Here is a 21,732-nt window from a genome sequence, read left to right on the forward strand (position 1 = left end):
CCTGTGTGAGCTCCAGACCACCCTCCTCCTGGGAATCACGGCGATGCCGCTGACTGGATGTCCCTCCTTGCCCCCTCAGTGTGCAGCTGAGTTCACTCTGACACTGGGTGAGGCCCGCAGGATGCGAGCCCTGCAGCAAGGCACCTTGAAGAAGGCGGCGGCGGCCCTGGTACCAGCTTTCCCTGCTGGCAACATCCCCCACATCTGCACCCTGATGCCCACCCACCCGGCCTTCTCCAGAGCCCAGTGGCTCCTGGACGAGCTGTTAACCAGGTGAGCACGGGCCCCTCTTCGGCACAGTGGGGACTCTGCCCACTGCTAGCTGTGGGTCTTGACAATGACAACCTCATAGGGCTGTGGTAGGCACTGCTGTGGGGACCAGCCATGGCAGCGCCTACCTGCCGCCGGCTCTGCAGAAAGGGCTGCTGGACCGTCCGTGGTCGTTCCTGTCAGTTATGTCTCTCTGTCCCATGGAAAGTCTCCTGACTCTCCCATCAGCAGCCTGTGGCATCTGAGTGTAGAAAAGCACATGGGAAACAACCTGTCAAGCAGTGAGAGATGTCACCTGGCTGTCCTTGTCCTGGTCCTTGGTGGAGCCACATGGGGGATGGCAGGAGAGAGCAGGGCCCCAGGCCCACTCAGGTGGCTGGGATGGTTCTGTTTGGAGCTCACTTAATCGACAATGTGCATTCAGCTCCTCCCACAGGCAGCCACTTGTGGAGACACTTAGCCTGACTCAAGGAAGGAAGCAGACACCATCCCTGGGCCTCAGTTCTCGTCACTGAGTCAGACAGTCACACTGTCCATCATTCGCAGGTCTTGTCCCCTGTCCATGCACTTAGATGCCATCAAGGTGTTTTCCACACCTGGAGGGACACCTCCTCATAATGACCGGGGCGACACACCACAGGAGCAATTAGCAAAGTGAGTGGTCTGTGGGTGCGGAAGGAGGGTCTCCTGTGTTCTCAGAGTGGTGGCTTAGGTAGGGCAGGGCCTGGCAGAACCCTGATCTTACACATCTTCTGATTCCCAAGGGAGGGCTGAGCCCCGGTGGCTCCTCTGCAAGGAGACATGAGTCAAACAGGACAGGGGGTGGGGTCCCTGGCCTTGGGGACCCAGAGGGGAGGCTGGGCTGAGTTGTGCCTCAGAGTCTCCTCCCCCCAACAGACCCACCCCGCTCTGCCTGCCCCTCTCCATATCCATCTCCCTTGACCCCCACAAGCGGGCTCAGAAGGGATTGTGGTGAGCAGGGTGCTCACAAGTCTGTCTCATTCCTCATCGCCTATGCCCAGGGCCTGGAGGGTCAGGGTGGGCAGTGCACGGGACCTTCAGGAGAGCTGCCAGTGGGAAGAAGAGTCTCACACAGAGTCCGTGTTGCACCTGCTGGATCCCACACCTGTACCACCAGGACAGCCCCACGGGGCTGGCTTGGGGCTGCGCCCTGGTAGGGAGGGGCCTGCACAGAGGCTCAGTTCCAAGCAAGGGTGCCATGGGAGGGCAGAGTGGAAGGAAAGGCCAAGACTCTGACTTTGTTGCCCACCTGCCTCTCTCCAGAGCCACCGCTTCTATGATGGGAACCTGGCCGGACCAGCTACAATATTTGGGCCAGCCCCTCATTTCTCCCTGGTTCCTCCTGAAGGAGGCCTTGGTGCTGCACCGCCGCCCTGCCCCACACCCGGTGGGCCTTGTGAGAAGTCTTTGGGTGGAGCTGGCGCATCTAGAGCCCACTGAGGCCCAGTGGGAAGGTGTGGGGACTGCAGCCGGGGAAGATGATTGGGGGAGTGGGTAGGGGGTAGGGGTGTTTCAGGGGCCAGAATTCCCTTCAAGGCAGCTGGATCTCTCCTGTCTGTGGAAATGCATGGGAAAATGGGGCATGAGCGAAAACCTGTTTCTTTAACCTGCTCCAGAACCACCTCCAGAGCTCCAGCACACTCCAGAGCCAGAGGAAGGGCCTGCTCCTGGGGTAGAGCCTGGTCCAGCTGTGGGCGTGCTGGAGGCATCTGGGCCACCAGCCCTGATCGGAGTCCCGCCCACAGAGCCAGCTCCACCCCCAACAACTGCCTACCGCAGGGCTGGGACTCCTAAGCATTTTCTAAGGGAGGAGCAGGTTAACATCCTGACCTTCCCTCCAAGACTGGTGGCCGAGCAACTGACAGCAATGGATGTGGTGAGTGTGGGGCTCTCAGGGTGGGTGGGACAGGCTTTCCCTCTGCCCTTGGCCGCCCCGACCTGCCTGGCCCTGATCCCAACTCCTGTGATCTTGATGCAAATCTCAGCTCCAACACTTTACCACCCATGGGTCCTGGGCAACTTTCTCAACCCCCAGCCTTTGCTGTCCACCTGTGGACAGTGGAGGTGGGCACCCCAGGCCCTGCTGCCCAGAGTGGCTGTGCAGATTCAATGAGGGAGAAGAGACAGAATCCTGGATGGGGCCTGGCCTCTTTTGTGGGGAGGGGCGCTCACTGCGTGCAGCCAGATCCATGGGTTGCTCATCCATGTGCCCATGAGGCTCAGCGGCCTCAGCACTTATTTGTCCCCTGATGTGTGTTTAACTACAAGGCAGACAAACAGCTGTGGTGGTAGCTACCACAGGGGAATGTGCACTGAATGGAGATTCAGACCAGAGGGGTGTCAGGTGCTGGAAGATGCCCCCTTGGGGTGAGCAGCCTTGAGCCACTTCCTGGAGCTTGGAATTAGTGAGGATGGGCTGGAGGCAGATGCCCCTGTCCCTTCCCCAGCAGTGTTGGGTCCTGGGTCATCCAGTGCTGGGTGCCCTCGGTGGACAGAGAGGGACTCCCATGGACTCCAAGGCTCAGGCACATCCTCAGCTTCCTGAGCTTCAGTCTTGTCCCGTGACCCCTTCAGGAGACTGGGGACCCTGAGCCGGGGTGGAGCCAGGCTGGAGACACTGCCCTTTCTCTCCCAGGAGCTGTTCAAGAAGGTGCTGCCCCACCAGTGCCTGGGCTCCGTCTGGTCCCAGAGGAGGAAGCCTGGCAAGGAGCACGTGGCCTCCACTGTCAGTGCCACCATCAGACAATTCAACCACGTGGCCACCTGTGTGATCACCACCTGCCTTGGGGACCCAAGCATGATGGCCCAGGACAGGGCCAAAGTGGTGGAGCACTGGATTAAGGTGGCCAAGGTCTGTTGGGGCAGGCCCAGTAGCGTCCCTATGCGGAGCCTGGAAAAATGCCTCTGCTGCCTGGTCAGCTCTCAGGACTGAGGCCAGAGGTCTGAGCCTAGCACAGCCTCCATGTCCTCTCTACCAGGGATTCGTGCACCTTGATGCCCAGGTGCCTGTGTTGGGAGGCTCACTTGGTACCTGGCTCCTTCCTTGGGTTGAGCTGGGACCCTCCTGGCTGTGAGAGTTGGTCTTTGGCTGCTATACGTGCCCACCCTGAGCATTGGTCCCACCAGGGGGGGTTCATTCGAGGGGGATCGAAGCACCAGCTGCAGCTCCCACCTCACAGCCCATGTCTCCCCTTCCCCAGGAGTGCAGAAGCCTAAGGAACTTCTCCTCCCTGCACGCCATCCTCGCTGCTCTGCAGAGCGTGGCTGTCCATCGTTTGAAGAAAACATGGGGGAAGGTTTCCAGGTGCGGAGGCCTCTCCCATCAGAGGAGGCATGGGGAGGTGTCACCCAAATGTCTCCCAGTGTCCCCTCCCCTCCTGGGAGGCAGCCCACCATGGGGACAGGGACTGGGCTGGTGGGCGGGGTGACTGAGGCTCCCTGGGACTCAGTCCCCTGGCTCCGCTTCAGGAGTCAGTTTGCTCCAATGTCAGAGACGGCACTGAGCCAAATGGGAGATTTTCAAGTGTTTTCAGCACCTGAACCGTGTGCCCAGTTCAAACCCAAACTGGTCAAAACAGAGCTGCTCCATAGATATGGAGAGGGGTCCAACGTGACCCATATGAGAGCCCTGCCCCAGTCCCAGGGAGACCTTCCTGCTCAGAGGAACCCTGAGGCAGTTTGAAACATGACATTGTCAATAAGAATTGGCCCTGAACCCGTCTCCCCCATCTTTCCTAAACATGTCTTTCCTCTTTCCCTCCACTCAGGAAGCGGGCACTGACTATGAAACAACTCTGCATGAAGGACAACATCCTGAGCAGGGAACAGTTCATCAAGGTAGAGGGAGCCTGGAGGTCTGCAGAGGGGAAGGCGTGAGGGAATGGGGGACTGCCCAGTATGGGGATGTGGTTGTTTGTCACTTGAAGAGTCTGTGAAAATGTTCACCCTCTCGGTCCCAGTTACCAGGAAGAGGGATCTGTTTGGTTTATGGGCAGGTGGTGGGGGGCACTTTCAAGGGCCAGAGGCCCCGTTCATGGCACACAGGGTGGTGGCCATGCTGTTCCAGGACTGGGTGCAGAGCTGGCACATTGAGCGGGTCTCTGGCTTCCATGCTGCCCCCTCCCAATTGCACTTAGCTTCTTCCAGGCTGTGTGGTGAATGGGAGGGTGGGGGAGGTTTCTTCCCCAAACCAGCCCATTCTGTCCTCAGGATGCCAGGGCTCTGCTCCCACTTCTGTCTTCTCCACCCCTGCAAGGGGAGCGCCCTTCCTGCCCAGGATGGGCCCCGCAGGGGATTCCCATGGAAAGGGGAACAAAAGGGCTGCTTGGCCTCGGGTCCTACTGTCTGGGCCAGAGACAGAGGGGTCTGCTCTCTGAGACTTCCCACTGCGCCCCTGGAGCACTCCCTGCCAATCAGTCTCCTTGTGATTGACGCGGGGGGGAGGGTGACCACCCATGCTACAGGCCTCACAGGGTGGTCATGAGTTCAGGACAGAACACGACAGTGCAGAGCTCCCTGGCCTGTGCCACCGGGAGGGCTGAGGGTGAGAACATTGATGACAGGAATGACACTGAGTCCTCAGGAGAACCTGTGAGCTCGGTGGAGGTCTCCCACTTTCCAAAGGAGGGAACGGGTCAAGGAGGCCAGGCCCAAGCCTAAGGTCACACACACCGAGTGAGCGTTGTAGCTGGGAGTCGTCCAGAAGCAGAGCATGCTGCAGTCCGGGTGGCACTGGTACCAGCTGACTTGGGTCAGAGGGCCAGGGTGTGAGGTCAGGGCTGGTGGGGAAATGGGGTGAGGTGAGCATGACCTCAATGACCCTCTCCTCCACCCTGGTGGAACCAGCCTTCCAGGTATGCCACTCTGATGTCCCATGTCCCTGGATCCAAGCTCAGGCTGCCCAAGAAGGTGAGTGAGCCTGTCTGCAGGTGCTTAGGGTCATAGGAGGGCGTTCTATCCTCTCAGCTGGAGGCTTCCAAGTCAAGAAAGGGAGGCCTTCCTCCTCCAGCCCCACCTCCTGTGCCCACAGGACCTGAAGCCCTCCCTTAGAAATGACCCAGAGGAGGGCCTGGGGCAGGTACCTGCAGGCTGGACATGGGGGTGGGTCTGGCCCAGGACCGCTGACCCAGGGATTTGCCCAGAGGTGGTCCAGGGAGCTGACCAAGAGGAGTTCCTGGAGCGTGAGGGAAGGGACAATTGAGTGGAGGCCCGAAGGGACCTGGGCTGCTCCACATGGGAAGCCTGGGTGGCCAGGTGGCTGAGGGTGGGAGGCTTTCAGTAGAGAGCCCGTGGGGCACCAGGGAGCAGGGGCTCATCCCACCCTCACCCTGTTTGTCCAGTGTGTTCCCTTCCTGGGAGAATACCTTAAAGATCTGAAGGTGATGGACAGCATAATGGAGGATGATCAGGAGGTGGGTGACCTGGGGCCTGACTGGGGTGACCAGGATTGACGTTGGGGACAGAGAGCCCCCATCCTGAGCTGTGAGTTCTCAGCACTGCCTTCCCTTGGAGCTGGAGCAATAGGCCCATCATAGTCATCCTTGTCCCCGCTCCTTTGGAGCCCAGAGCCTAGCCTTGATCCCAGTCCTGCCTTTTCCTGCTTCCCATTCCCTCCTGGGACCTGGTGGTAGTGCACCATGAGAAGGTTGGGCATAGGGGGCCAGTCCTAGCAAGGGGGTTCTTTCTCATGGACCTTGGATATCTGCCTTTTAGAAGAGTCAGATCAATTAGCAAAAAAGGAAAAGGTTAGCAGCTGTGGCACAGCCTGCGGGGCTGGGCAGGGAGTGAGAATCATAGACGCCTTGGCCAGCACACTCCTGGGCTCCATGCCCTGCATCTTCCATTTATTGGGAGAGTTTGATATCAGAAGTGGGAGACCCCTCCAGTTGGCGTTTGTGGGGAAGGGGCGTGGAATCAAGGATAAGATCTTGGAGGAAGAGCTGTTAGTGCCCACCTCCGAGCACAGGAAGGGCCTGGATGGAATTAGGGAGAAGGAGGGTGCCCCTGTGTGCAAAGACCCAGGACCAAGCTCCCGCTCCACCCTTCACCCCCTTTTGGGCCATGTCTGCATCCTCTCCTTCCCTCTTGCCTCAGGTGCAGAGAGTTTTGGAGGAGATAGTGCTGCTACAGGAGGCTGCACACAAATACCAAATAGAGCCTGAGGGGCCATTCCAGGCCTGGTTCTGGGCCCTGATACGGCTCAGTGAAAATGAGAGGTGAGGCCGGGCCGGAGTTGGGCAAGGGCCGGGCTAGACTCTTTCTGCTGGTCGGTCCAGAGAACCTGTGTCCATGGTTCCCTGATTCGCCTCCCCCCAGTCCTTGCTGTGTAGCAATTCCTGGGGCTCCTGACACTGGGAGGGACACCTGAGGTTGGGAGCTCACAGGTGCCACTCTCTCCTGCAGTTACATCTGGTCCTGCCAGCTGGAGCCACAGTCCTAGGTTGCCAGGGGAATACTCACCCACGGAGGCCAACGCATGATACACTGCAGATCGGAAAATTTTTCTCATCATTATATTTATATTTAGATTAAGAATATGTATACAAATATTTATATTTATCTTTGCACATACCCTAATAATACATGTAAATATACCCTTACACATAGTTCTAAGTAATTTTGGTAGTTTATGTTTTGTAAGTTTTAAGAATATTAAAGTTATTTCTTTTTTTTTTTTTAAGATTCTTGCATTGTTTGGGAGATGAGAAAAGAACTAGTTTATTGATCTCAAGGGTAACCATTAAAAGAACAGTAAATTAATATAAAAAGCTAACATATGAAGAAGAATGATGAAAAGACCCCCAAAGTATTTGGAAATTAAACAATCCATTTCTGAAACGATTCATAGAACAAGAAAATATCGAAACAAATAATTTAAGAGACACTACAAACTAAATGATAATAAAAATTTAGAACAAGTAGAGGCTATAAGTGCTCAGAGAAAAATTTACTATCTTAAATGCATACATTTACATATACATATATCTTATATTTTTTATTTCATTGAAATAATATGGTACATATTGCAATGTAACAAATTTTGTCTTTCAACAACTCAAAAAATTTAAAAAGTTAAAAAGAAAAATGTTATGCAGGCACTGGAGTAGAAGCAAGTGAAAACTAAAGAATCAGACAATTTTTCTTTTTCACAAACGTGAAAAGCCACTTCCCCATGATTTTGCCTCTTGCTTATAAATGCCCATTTACTACCTCTGTGGACATTCTTATATGCTAACAACCTACTACAAATGCAGTTCCATCAATGCCAATCTCACGGAAAAAAATGTGAATATATAGCAATAACCAATGTAAACTGAAAACAGTGTTAAAACACATAAGTAATAATGTAAATTATTAACTAAAAATGAAAATATAGAACATCAAAGAACTGATTTACTAATTTACAATGATTCAAAACAGGAAAATGATGGAAATAATTTAGTAGTACTCACCTATCAAAGTCTGACAGCTTATTCGGGTTACACCACTATTTACAGGGAAGTCATTTGCATATACCTGTCCACTCTCATAGGTTATGTTAAGAACAACCTTAAAATAAAGCATCATATACATATGGTTTATAAATGACAACTCTCCATATAAAAATATTAAAGTTATTTCTGAAAAATAATATCTTCTAGTATCTTTTCTCGTGCTTTGTCTTAAATTGTGTAATTTGTCTGTAGTTGATAAACTTAAAATGATTTTGTTTTCAACTTTATGAATCAGTCTTTGATGATCATTGTTGGATAAATGCCTCTGAACTTTTACTCATTTTGAATCAATTCCAGCAAATAAAACTGGTTTCAAAAAATACACATTTTAAATGTTTTGTATGTATGCATTTTGAATCATTTGATCAAATTCCCTTGGAAGTTTGATTGTGATCTCATCAGATATGTAGACTGGGCTAAGAGGAATTCATTCCCTGGCTCCTTTATCAGGTGTGTATTGATTGCCTCCTATGGATCAGGCACTAGGAGCACGTGCTCAACCCAAAGAGCTTGTCATATTGGCATGTTTGCATGAAGGAGACAAAACCAGCCAGCACTTGCATACCGCGAAGGTAGGAAGTGGAGAAACGGGGGCACTTGTGCACTGTTGATAGAATTGTACGTCGATACAGCCACTATGGAAAAAAATAAGGAAATTCCTCGAAAAATTAAAAATAGAACTAGCATACGACCCAGCAATTTCACTTCTGGTTATTTGTAGAAATGCAAAACACTAATCAAAAGATTATGTGTACCTCTGTGTTTATTGCCACTTTAGTTACAAATACCACAGATGTGGAAACAACGTAATGTCCATTGGTTGACACTTGAATAAACAAGATCTGGTGCATATATATAGCAGAGTGCTATCCTATCTAATAAAAAGGGAATATGCCCATTCACCATCACACCCTCAGAAGATGGCGGTGCCCACAGCCACAAGATGGCGGCACCCACTCTCCTCAGCCCCACCTCATCCAGCTGGAGTCCCTCAGTCCCCTCAGCCCTGAAGGGGAGGGCAGTTGGGGATGATCATGCCAGCAAAGGAGCAGTTAGGAGTCAATCAGGCAGGCAGGGGAGCAGTTTGTGGGCAATCAGGCAGACAGGCAAGTGCGTGGTTAGGAGCCAGCAATGCCGGATTGTGAGAGGAATGTGCAACTGCTGATTTAGGGATCGGGCTAAACCGGCAGTCGGACATCCCCCAGGGGGTTCCACATTGGAGAGGATGCAGGCTGGGCTGAGAGTCACGCCCTCTCACCTGTCCCCCATGCATAGAGTTTGTGCACCGGGGCGCTAGTTCAATCATCAAAAAGAATGAAGTCTGGACATTTCCAACAACACAGATGGTCTTCCAAGGCATGATGCTAAGTGAGCTAAATTGGACAGAGACAGACAAATACCATCTGATCTTGCTAACATGTGGAATTAAAAAACAAAATAACCTCATAGATACAGATGACCGATTAGTGGCTCCCAGGGCTTGGGTGTTGGTAAAACTGGATAAAGGGGAGTTAAAAGTTAAAAAAAGGAAAACAAAATGGTGCATTACGAAGCAGCACAACGACACTTTACTACTGGCTGGTGACTGGTGACCACAAGCAAACAAAACAACAACAAAATACACCTTTTTAAAATAAGAGAAACAAGCTTAAATCAGGTGTCAGCCACATGTGTTTTGAAACTAATGGTGGCAACAATGCCAGACCTCAGGTTCTAAAGGTTATGGGCCAGGTGACGGACAATTTAGACCCAGGGGTTTCCCTCTGTCCTAGAGGCAGAGGGCACATAACCTTGTGAATGTGGGTTCTAATTAAGGGACCTGGCCAAGTGGTCATTTTTTAAATGGAACCCCAGAAACTTGGATTAGCTTAACATCATGTGAAGTTTTGAGCCAGTGGGTATGAGTCTGTGATAGTAGTTAAACCTCTCCATAGTTTGCTTGAAAGGTTAGGCCTCATGGTAACCCAGAGAGCCAACGGTTCTTACATCAATGTTTGTACACTGTCTTTCCATTTCTGTAAAAGAAATTCATTGAAAAGGCAATTTTCTGCATCTGTGCAGTGTGGGCAGGACAAGAGAGGAGCAGGTCCCCCAAGGGAACCCCAGTGGCATCTGACAGTTGACAGTTGGACAAAGTTCTAAGCAGGCAAGACCTTTCAACTGTTGAAATTGCTTGTTGGGATTCAGACCAAAGGGGTGATCAGATGCTGGAAGATCCCCCTTAGGGTGAGCAGCCGTGAGCCACTTCCTGGCGCTGGGAGTAAGTGAGGATGGGCTGGAGGCAGATGCCCCTGTGCCTTCCCCACCCGTCTTGGGTCCTGGGTCATCCAGTGCTGGGTGCCCTCGGTGGACAGAGAGTGACTCCCATGGACTCCAGGGCTCAGGCACATCCTCAGCTTCCTGAGCTTCAGTCTTGTCCCGTGACCCCTTCATGGGTCTGGGGACCCTGAGATGGGATCTGGCGGGGCTGGTGACACTCCCCGTTCTCCTCAGGAGCTGTTCAAGAAGGTGCTGCCTCACCAGTGCCTGGGCTCCGTCTGGTCCCAGAGGAGGAAGCCTGGCAAGGAGCACGTGGCCTCTACTGTCAGTGCCACGGTCAGTTCAATAGTGTGGCCGCCTGTGTGATCACCACCTGCCTTGGGGACCCAAGCATGATGGCCCAGGACAGGGCCAAAGTGGTGGAGCATTGTTTTAAGGTGGCCAAGGTCTGTGAGGGGAGGCCCAGCAGCATCCCTACGTGGAGTTTGAATAATTCCTCTGAAGCACAGTGGCTTTGTAATATCGCTTGACATCTGCTGCTGTGATCCCTCCAACTTTGTTCTTCGCTCTCAGGATTGCTGTGGCTATTCAGGGTCTTTTTGTGTTCCATATGAAATTTTGAGAGTGTGTTCTAAGTCTGTGAAATATGCCGTTGGTATCTTATGGGCATTGCATTGAATTTATAGATTGCTTTGTATGGATATTTAATGTTGATTCTACCAATTCATGAACACAGTATGTTCTTCCATTTGTTTTTGTCTTCCTTTATCTCTTTTTTCAATGTTCTGTAGATCTCTGAGTACAGGTCTTTTACCTCCTTAGTTAAATTTATTCCCAGGTACCTTAATATTTTTTGTTGCAATGGTAGATGGCATTGTTTTTTAAGTTTCTCTTTCAGAGAGTTCATTACCAATGTATGAAAAAGCCCAGATTTCTGGGTGTTAATTTTGTATCCTGCTACATAGGCAAATTCATTTATTATGTCTAGAATTTTTTTCATGGAGTCTATGGGTTTTTCTACGTACAATATCATGCCATCTGTAAATAATGATAGTTTTACTTCTTCTTTTCCAATTTTGATGCCTTTTATTTCTTCTTCTTGTCTGATATCTATGGCTAGCCTCACAGTACTGTGTCAAACAGAAGTGGTGAAAGCGGGCATCCCTGTCTTGTTCCTGTTCTTAGGGGGAAATGGTTTTAGTTTTTGCCCATGGAGTATGATGTTGGCTGGAGGTTGGCCATATATGGCCTTTATCATGTTGAGATATGCTCCCTCTCTTCCCACTGTGTTGAGAGTTTTTATCAAAAATGTTAGATTTTGTGGAATGCTTTTTCTTTGTTTATTTGTGTGTTCTTGTGATTTTTGTCCTTCAATTTGTTGATGTGATGTATCACGTTTATTGATTTGTGAATATCGTACCAGCCTTGCATCCCTGCAATAAATCCCACTTAATCATGATGTATGATCTTTGTAATATATTGCTAGGTGCGAGATTTTCTGATATTGTTTTGTTGAGGATTTTAACATCTATGTTCGTGAGGAATATTGCCTGTAATTCTCTTTCTTTGTAGTGTCTCTATCTGCTTTTGGAATTAGAATAATGCTGGCCTCATAAAAAGAGTTCCTTCCTCTTGAATTTTCTGACCTGCTTTGAGGAGTATAGGTGTTAGTTTTCTTTGAATGTTTGGAGAAACTCCCCTGTGTAGTTGTCCGGACCTGGGCTTTTGCTTTCTGGGAGATTTTTGAATACTGCTTCTATTTCATCAGTTGCTATTGGCCTCTTCAGGTGTTTGATTCGTCCTGATTCGTTTTGGGAGATTGCGTTTTTCTGGGGATTTGTCTGTTTCACGGGAATGTGCTTTCAAATATTAAGAGTTCATGTTTAGTGAGCTCAGAATTTGTGTATAAAGCCTTGGAATGTCGAGAATAGTGTTTATGTTCACAAATAAGGCTGATTGGATTGGCGTTTTTTTGTGTGAGTCAGTTAAAATGGTGACGATCCCAGTAAATACTTCATAGAAAACTGTCTAATTGTGGTAAAACTATTAAAATACACAATGATAGGTCCCAGAAATGATTAAGAACGTGTAAGAAAAACTTCAAGTACACGTAAAAAGGTTCTTACTACGTTTACGGTCCTATTCAATCACAGAAGTTTACAGTGGAAAGCTGTTAAATGAAGAAAATATTGGTAATATTTACAACTCCGGGTACTTCAGGTGGCGTTTTGACGGGTATGTGCTTTCAAATATTAAGAGTTCATGTTTACAGAGCTCATAATTTGTGTAGAAAGCCTTGGAATGACGAGAATAGTGTTTATATTTACAATTCAGGCTGATTGGCTTTGGCGGTTTTTTCTGTGAGTCAGTTAAAATGGTGACGATTCCAGTAAATCCTTCTCAGAAAACTGTCTAATTGTGGTAAAACTGTTAAAATACACAATGATAGTTCCCAGAAATGATTAAGAACGTGTAGGAAACATTTCAAGTACAAGCAAATAGATTCTTACTACGTTTACTGTCCTATTCAATCACGGAGGTTTCCAGTGGGAAGCTGTGAAAGGACGAAAATACTCGTAATATTTACATCTCCGGTACTTCAGGTGGGTTTTTCTCGGGAATGTGCTTTCAAATATTAGGAGTTCATGTTTACGGAGCTCATAATTTGTGTATAAAGCCTAGGAATGAGGAGAATAGTGTTTATGTTTACAATTAAGGCTGATTGGCTTTGGCGGTTTTTTGTGTGGGTGAGTTAAAATGGTGAGGATTCCACAAAATACTTCTCAGAAAACTGTCTAATTGTGGTAAAAGTGTTAAAATACACAACGATAGTTCCCAGAAATGATTAAGCACGTTTAAGAAACACCTAAAATACACATAAATAGATTCTTACTACGTTTACGGTCCTATTCAATCACGGAGGTTTCCAGTGGAGAGCTGTGGAATGATGAAAATTATGGTAATATTTACAACTCCGAGTACTTCAGGAGGCGTTTTCTCACCAATGTACTTTCAAATATGAGGAGTTCATGTTTATAGAGCTCAGAATTTGTGTATAGAGCCATGGAATGACAAGAATAGTGTTTATGTTTACAATTAAGGCTGATTGGCTTTGGCGTTTTTTTTGTGTGATTCAGTTAAAATGGTGACGATTACAGTAAACACTTCACAGAAAACTGTCTAATTGTGGTAAAACTGTTAAAATACACAATGATAGTTCCCTGAAATGACTAAGAACGTGTAAGAAACATTTCAAGTACAAGCAAATAGATTCTTACTACGTTTACTGTCCTATTCAATCACGGAGGTTTCCAGTGGAAAGCTCTGAAAGGACGAAAATACTGGTAATATTTACATCTCTGGTACTTCAGGTGGCGTTTGCACGGGAATGTGCTTTCAAATATTAAGAGTTCATGTTTACGGAGCTCAGAATTTGTGTATAAAGCCTTGGAATGACGGGAATATTGTTTATATTTACAATTAAGGCTGATTGGCTTTGGTGTTTTTTTTGTTTGATTGAGTTAAAATTGTGACGATTCCACTAAATACTTCTCAGAAAACTGTCTAATTGTGGTAAAAGTGTTAAAATACACAATGATAGTTCCCAGAAATGATTAAGAACGTGTAAGAAACACTTCAAGTACACATAAATAGATTCTTGCTACGTTTACTGCCCTATTCAATCACGGACGTTTCCGGTGGAAAGCTGTGAAATGAGGAAAATACTGGTAATATTTACAACTCCGGGTACTTCAGGTGGCGTTTTCACGGGTATGTGCTTTCAAATATTAAGAGTTCATGTTTACAGAGCTCAGAATTTGTGTATAAAGCCTTGGAATGACGAGAATAGTGTTTATGTTTACAATTAAGGCTGATTGGCTTTGGTGTTTTTTTGTGTGAGTTAAAATTGTGACGATTCCAGTAAATCCTTCTCAGAAAACTGTCTAATTGTAGTTAAAGTGTTAAAACACACAATGATACTTCCCAGAATTGATTAAGAACATGTAAGAAACATTTCAACTTCACGTAAATAGATTCTTAGTACGTTTACTGTCCTATTCAATCACGGATGTTTCCAGTGGAAAGTTGTGAAATGACAAAAATCCTGGTAATATTTACAACTCCGGGTACCTCAGGTGGCGTTGTCATGGGAATGTGCTTTCAAATATTAAGAGTTCATGTTTACTGAGCTCGCAAATTGTGTATAAAGCCTTGGAATGACGAGAATAATGTTTATGATTACAATTAAGGCTGATTGTATTGGCGTTTTTTTGTATGAGTCAGTTAAATTGGTGACGATTCCAGTAAATACTTCTCAGAACACTGTCTAATTGTGGTAAAACTGTTAAAATACACAATTATAGTTCCCAGAAATGATTAAGAACATGTATGAAACACTTCAAGTACACGTAAATAGATTCTTAATACGTTTAATGTCATATTCAATCACAGAGGTTTCCAAGGGAAACCTGTAAAATGAAGAAAATGTTGGTAATATTTACAACTCCGGGTACCTCAGGTGGCGTTTTCATGGGAATGTGCTTTCAAATATTAAGAGTTCATGTTTACAGAGCTCATAATTTGTGTAGAAAGCCTTGGAATGACGACAATAGTGTTTATATTTACAATTCAGGCTGATTGGATTTGGCGGTTTTTTCTGTGAGTCAGTTAAAATGGTGACGATTCCAGTAAATCCTTCTCAGAAAACTGTCTAATTGTGGTAAAACTGTTAAAATACACAATGATAGTTCCCCGAAATGATTAAGAACGTGTAAGAAACATTTCAAGTACAAGCAAATAGATACTTTCTACATTTACTGTTCTATTCAATGACGGAGGTTTCCAGTGGGAAGCTGTGAAAGGACGAAAATACTCGTAATATTTACATCTCCGGTACTTCAGGTGGGTTTTTCTCGGGAATGTGCTTTCAAATATTAGGAGTTCATGTTTACGGAGCTCAGAATTTGTGTATAAAGCCTAGGAATGAGGAGAATAGTGTTTATGTTTACAATTAAGGCTGATTGGCTTTGGCGATTTTTGTGTGGGTGAGTTAAAATGGTGAGGATTCCACAAAATACTTCTCAGAAAACTGTCTAATTGTGGTAAAACTGTTAAAATACACAATGATAGTTCCCAGAAATGATTAAGAACGTGTATCAAACACTTCAAGTACAAGCAAATAGATTCTTACTACGTTTACTGTCCTATTCAATCACAGAAGTTTCCAGTGGAAAGCTGTAAAATGAAGAAAATATTGGTAATATTTACAACTCCGAGTACTTCAGGAGGCGTTTTCTCGCGAATGTGCTTTCAAATATGAAGAGTTCATGTTTATAGAGCTCAGAATTTGTGTATAAAGCCATGGAAAGACAAGAATAGTGTTTATGTTTACAATTAAGGCTGATTGGCTTTGGCGTTTTTTTTGTGTGAGTCAGTTAAAATGGTGACGATTACAGTAAACACTTCACAGAAAACTGTCTAATTGTGGTAAAACTGTTAAAATACACAATGATAGTTCCCTGAAATGACTAAGAACATGTAAGAAACATTTCAAGTACAAGCAAATAGATTCTTACTACGTTTACTGTCCTATTCAATCACGGAGGTTTCCAGTGGAAAGCTCTGAAAGGACGAAAATACTGGTAATATTTACAGCTCCGGTACTTCAGGTGGCGTTTGCACGAGAATGTGCTTTCAAATATTAAGAGTTCATGTTTACAGAGCTCAGAATTTGTGTATAAAGCCTTGGAATGACGGGAATATTGTTTATGTTTACAATTAAGGCTGATTGGCTTTGGTGTTTTTTGTTTGATTGAGTTAAAATTGTGACGATTCCACTAAATACTTCTCAGAAAACTGTCTAATTGTGGTAAAACTGTTAAAATACACAATGATAGTTCCCAGAAATGATTAAGAACGTGTAAGAAACACTTCAAGTACACATAAATAGATTCTTGCTACGTTTACTGTCCTATTCAATCACGGATGTTTCCAGTGGAAAGTTGTGAAATGACAAAAATCCTGGTAATATTTACAACTCCGGGTACCTCAGGTGGCGTTGTCATGGGAATGTGCTTTCAAATATTAAGAGTTCATGTTTACTGAGCTCGCAATTTGTGTATAAAGCCTTGGAATGACGAGAATAATGTTTATGATTACAATTAAGGCTGATTGTATTGGCGTTTTTTTGTATGAGTCAGTTAAAATGGTCACGATTCCAGTAAATCCTCCCAGAAAACTGTCTAATTGTGGTAAAACTGTTAAAATACACAATGATAGTTCCCAGAAATGATAAAGAACATGGAAGAAAAACTTCAAGTACATGTAGAAAGGTTCTCACTTCGTTTACTGTCCTATTTAATCACGGACGTTTCCAGTGGAAAGCAGTGAAATGAGGAAAATACTGGTAATATTTACAACTCCGGGTACTTCCGGTGGCATTTTCACGGGACTGTGCTTTGAAATATTAAGAGTTCATGCTTACAGGGCTCAGAATTGGTGTCTAAACCCTTGGAATGACGAGAATAGTGTTTCTGTTTACAATTAAGGAGGATTGGCTTTGGCGTTTTTTTGTGTGAATCAGTTAAAATGGTGAGGATTCCAATCAATACTTCTAAGCAAACTGTCTAATTGTGGTAAAACTGTTAAAATACACAATGATAGTTCCCAGAAATGTTGAAGAACGTGTAAGAAACACCTCAAGTACACGTAAATAGATTCTTACTACATTTACTGTCCTATTCAATCACGGAGGTTTCCAGTGGATAGCTGTGAAATGACGAAAATACTGGTAATATTTACAACTCCTGGTACTTCCGGTGGCGTTTTCACGGGACTGTGCTTTGAAATATTAAGAGTTCATGCTTACAGAGCTCAGAATTGGTGTCTAAAGCCTTGGAATGACGAGAATAGTGTTTATGTTTACAATTAAGGAGGATTGGCTTTGGCGTTTTTTTGTGTGAATCAGTTAAAATGGTGACGATTCCGGTAAATACTTCTAAGCAAACTGTCTACTTTCGGTAAAACTGTTAAAATACACAATGATTGTTCCCAGAAATGATTAAGAATGTGTAAGAAACACCTCAAGTACACGTAAATAGATTCTTACTACATTTACTGTCCTATTCAATCACTGAGGTTTCCAGTGGAAAGCTGTGAAATGACAAAAATACTGGTAATACTTAAAACTCCGGGTACTTCCTGTGGCGTTTTCACGGGACTGTGCTTTCAAATATTAAGAGTTCATGCTTACAGAGCTTAGAATTTGTGTCTAAAGCTTTGGAATGACGAGAATAGTGTTTCTGTTTACAATTAAGGAGGATTGGCTTTGTCGTTTTTTTTTGTGTGAATCAGTTTAAGTGGTGACGATTCCGGAAAATACTTCTAAGCACACTGTTTAATTTTGGTAAAACTGTTAAAATACACAATGGTAGGTCCCAGAAATGATTAAGAACGTGTAGGAAACACTTCAAGTACTCGTAAATTGATTCTTACTACATTTACTGTCCTATTCAATCACGGAGGTTTCCAGTGGACAGCTGTGAAATGACGAAAATACTGGTAATATTTACAACTCCGGGTACTTCGGGTCGCATTTTCACGGGACTGTGCTTTCAAATATTAAGAGTTCATGCTTACAGAGCTCAGAATTGTTTTCTAAAGCCTTGGAATGATGAGAATAGTGTTTATGTTTACAGTTAAGGCTGATTGGCTTTGGCGTTTTTTTGTGTGAGTCAGTTAAAATGGTCACGATTCCAGTAAATCCTCTCAGAAAACTGTCTAATTGTGGTAAAACTGTTAAAATACACAATGATACTTCCCAGAAATGATTAAGAACATGGAAGAAAAACTTCAAGTACATGTAGATAGGTTCTCACTTCGGTTACTGTCCTATTTAATCACGGACGTTTCCAGTGGAAAGCAGTGAAATGAGGAAAATACTGGTAATATTTACAACTCCGGGTATTTCCGGTGGTGTTTTCACGGGAATGTGCTTTCAAATATGAAGAGTTCATGTTTACAGAGCTCAGAATTTGTTTATAAAGCCTTGGAATGGCGAGAATAGTGTTTATGTTTACAATTAAGGCTGATTGGCTTTGGCGTTTTTTTGTGTGAGTGAGTTGAAATGGTGACGATTCCAGTAAATCCTTCTCAGAAAACTGTCTAATTGTGATAAAACTGTTAAAATACACAATGATAGTTCCCAGAAATGATTAAGAACTTGTAAGAAACGTTTGAAGTACCAGCAAATAGATACTTACTACGTTTACTGTTCTATTCAATCACGGAGGTTTCCAGTGGGAAGCTGTGAAAGGACGAAAATACTGGTAATATTTACATCTCCGGTACTTCAGGTGGCTTTTAATCGGGAATGTGCTTTCAAATATTTGGAGTTCATGTTTACGGAGCTCATAATTTGTGTATAAAGCCTAGGAATGAGGGGAATAGTGTTTATCTTTACAATTAAGGCTGATTGGCTTTGGCGGTTTTTTGTTTGGGTGAGTTAAAATGGTGAGGATTCCACAAAATACTTTTGAGAAAACTGTATAATTGTGGTAAAACTGTTAAAATACACAACGATAGTTCTCAGAAATGATTAATCACGTTTAAGAAACACCTCCAGTACACATAAATAGATTCTTACTACGTTTACGGTCCTATTCAATCACGGAGGTTTCCAGTGGTAAGCTGTGGAATGATTAAAATTATGGTAATATTTACAACTTCGGGTACTTCAGGAGGCGTTTTCTCACGAATGTGTTTTCAAATATGAGGACTGCATGGTTACAGAGCTCAGAATTTGTGTATAAAGCCTTGGAATGACCACAATAGTGTTTAAATTCACAATTAAGACCGATTGGCTTTGGCGGTTTTTTTTGTGTGAGTGAGTTAAAATGGTGACGATTCAAGTAAATCCTCAGAAAACTGTCTAATTGTGGTAAAACTGTTAAAATACAAAATGATAGCTCCCAGAAATGTTGAAGAACGTGTAAGAAACACCTCAAGTACACGTAAATAGATTCTTACTACATTTACTGTCCTATTCAATGAGGGAGGTTTCCAGTGGAAAGCTGTGAAATGACGTAAATACTGGTAATATTTACAACTCCGGGTACTTCCGGTGGCGTTTTCACGGGACTGTTCTTTCAAATATTAAGAGTTCATGCGTACAAAGCTCAGAATATGTGTCTAAAGCCTTCGAATGACGAGAATATTGTTTCTGTTTACAATTAAGGAGGATTGGCTTTGGCGTTTTTTTGTGTGAATCAGTTAAAATGGTGACGATTCCGGTAAATACTTCTAAGTGAAATGTCTAATTTTGGTAAAACTGTTAAAGTACACAATGATAGTTCCCAGAAATGATTAAGAACATGTAAGAAACACCTCAAGTACACGTAAATAGATTCTTACAACATTTACTGTCCTATTCAATGAGGGAGGTTTCCAGTGGAAAGCTGTGAAATGACGTAAATACTGGTAATATTTACAACTCCGGGTACTTCCGGTGGCGTTTTCACGGGACTGTTCTTTCAAATATTAAGAGTTCATGCGTACAAAGCTCAGAATATGTGTCTAAAGCCTACGAATGACGAGAATATTGTTTCTGTTTACAATTAAGGAGGATTGGCTTTGGCGTTTTTTTGTGTGAATCAGTTAAAATGGTGACGATTCCGGTAAATACTTCTAAGCAAACTGTCTAATTCTGGTAAAACTGTTACAATACAAAATGTTAGTTCCCAGAAATGATTAAGAACGTGTGAGAAACACCTCAAGTACACGTAAATATATTCTTACTACATTTACTGTCGTATTCAATCACGGAGGTTTCCAGAGGAAAGCTGTGAAAGGACAAAAATACTTGTAACATTTACAACTCTGGGTACTTCCGGTGGCATTTTCACAGGACTGTGCTTTGAAATATTAAGAGTTCATGCTTACAGGGCTCAGAATTGGTGTCTAAACCCTTGGAATGACGAGAATAGTGTTTCTGTTTACAATTAAGGAGGATTGGCTTTGGCGTTTTTTTGTGTGAATCAGTTAAAATGGTGAGGATTCCAATCAATACTTCTAAGCAAACTGTCTAATTGTGGTAAAACTGTTAAAATACACAATGATAGATCCCAGAAATGTTGAAGAACGTGTAAGAAACACCTCAAGTACACGTAAATAGATTCTTACTACATTTACTGTCCTATTCAATCACGGAGGTTTCCAGTGGAAAGCTGTGAAATGACGAAAATACTGGTAATATTTACAACTCCAGGTACTTCCCGTGGCGTTTTCACGGGACTGTGCTTTGAAATATTAAGAGTTCATGCTTACAGAGCTCAGAATTGGTGTCTAAAGCCTTGGAATGACGAGAATAGTGTTTTTGTTTACAATTAAGGAGGATTGGCTTTGGCGTTTTTTTGTGTGAATCAGTTAAAATGGTGACGATTCCGGTAAATACTTCTAAGTGAAATGTCCAATTTTGGTAAAACTGTTAAAGTACACAATGATAGTTCCCAGAAATGATTAAGAACATATAAGAAACAAGCAAAGTATCCCCAAATTCAAGAAGATTGAAATCATAAAAAGCGTCTTCGCAGACCACGATGGCATAATATTAGAAATAAACTACAATAAAAACAACCCAAAATACTCAAACACCTGGAAGCTGAATAGCATGCTATTAAATATTGATTGGGTTACCAATGAGATCAAAGAAGAAATTAAAAACATCCTGGAAACTAATGACAATGAAAACACAACAATCCAAAACCTATGGGACACATTGAAAGCAGTCCTGAGAGGGAAGTTTATAGCTCTACAGGCCTATCTCAAAAAACAAGAAAAAATGGTAGTAAATCATCTAACTCTACAACTCAAAGAATTAGAAAGAGAGCAACAAGAAAACCCCAGAGTGAGCAGAAGGAAGGAGATAATAAAGATTAGAGCAGAAATAAATGACATAGAGACCAAAAAAACAATACAGAAAATCAATGAAACCAAGAGCTGGTTCTTTGAAAGGATAAACAAGATTGATAAACCTCTAGCCAGACTCACCAAGAAGCAGAGAGAGAGGACCCAAATAAATAAAATCAGAAACGATAGAGGCGAAATAACAACAGACCCCACAGAAATACAAATGATTGTTAAAAAATACTATGGACAGCTTTACTCCAACAAACTAGACAACCTGGAGGAAATGGACAAATTCCTAGAAAAATACAGCATTCCAAAACTCAATCAGGAAGAATCTAAAAATCTCAACAGGCCAATAACTATGGAAGAAATTGAAGCAGTCATCAAAAAGCTTCCATCAAACAAAAGCCCAGGACCAGACGGCTTCACAGGGGAGTTTTACCAAACATTCAAGGAAGAACTAAAACCTATCCTCCTCAGACTACTACAAAAAATTCAAGAGGAAGGAACACTTCCAAGCTCATTCTATGAAGCCAGCATCACCCTAATACCAAAACCAGGTAAAGACAACACAATGAAAGAGAATTACAGGCCAATATCCCTCATGAACATAGATGCCAAAATCCTCAACAAAATCTTAGCAAATCGGATCCAGCAGTACATCAGAAAGATCATACACCATGACCAAGTAGGATTTATCCCAGGGATGCAAGGATGGTACAATATCCGCAAATCAATAAACGTGATACATCACATAAACAAATTGAAAGAAAAAAACCACATG

The 21,732-nt window shown here is 44.2% G+C and overlaps 1 protein-coding gene across 1 annotated transcript; it reads left to right on the top strand.

Annotated features, from left to right (window-relative positions):
* The first annotated feature begins 2,038 nt into the window (after window positions 1–2,038).
* LOC132225751 (ral guanine nucleotide dissociation stimulator-like) lies at window positions 2,039–6,023 on the top strand. The gene is made up of 6 exons (XM_059680731.1): window positions 2,039–2,167; window positions 2,927–3,142; window positions 3,492–3,595; window positions 4,059–4,128; window positions 5,137–5,199; window positions 5,631–6,023. The coding sequence occupies exons 1-6, from the start codon at window positions 2,159–2,161 to the stop codon at window positions 5,739–5,741; spliced, it is 573 nt and encodes a 190-aa protein (XP_059536714.1). The 5' UTR covers window positions 2,039–2,158; the 3' UTR covers window positions 5,742–6,023.
* Window positions 6,024–21,732: the final 15,709 nt, after the last annotated feature.

The sequence above is a fragment of the Myotis daubentonii genome, unplaced genomic scaffold (assembly GCF_963259705.1).
Source record: "Myotis daubentonii unplaced genomic scaffold, mMyoDau2.1 SCAFFOLD_110, whole genome shotgun sequence".
Lineage (NCBI taxonomy): Eukaryota > Metazoa > Chordata > Mammalia > Chiroptera > Vespertilionidae > Myotis > Myotis daubentonii.

Coding starts and splice junctions, on each gene's coding strand:
- LOC132225751 (XM_059680731.1), top strand. Junction 3,143..3,491: donor ACTGGATTAAGGTGGCCAAG/GTCTGTTGGGGC, acceptor CCCCTTCCCCAG/GAGTGCAGAAGCCTAAGGAA. Junction 3,596..4,058: donor ACATGGGGGAAGGTTTCCAG/GTGCGGAGGCCT, acceptor CCCTCCACTCAG/GAAGCGGGCACTGACTATGA.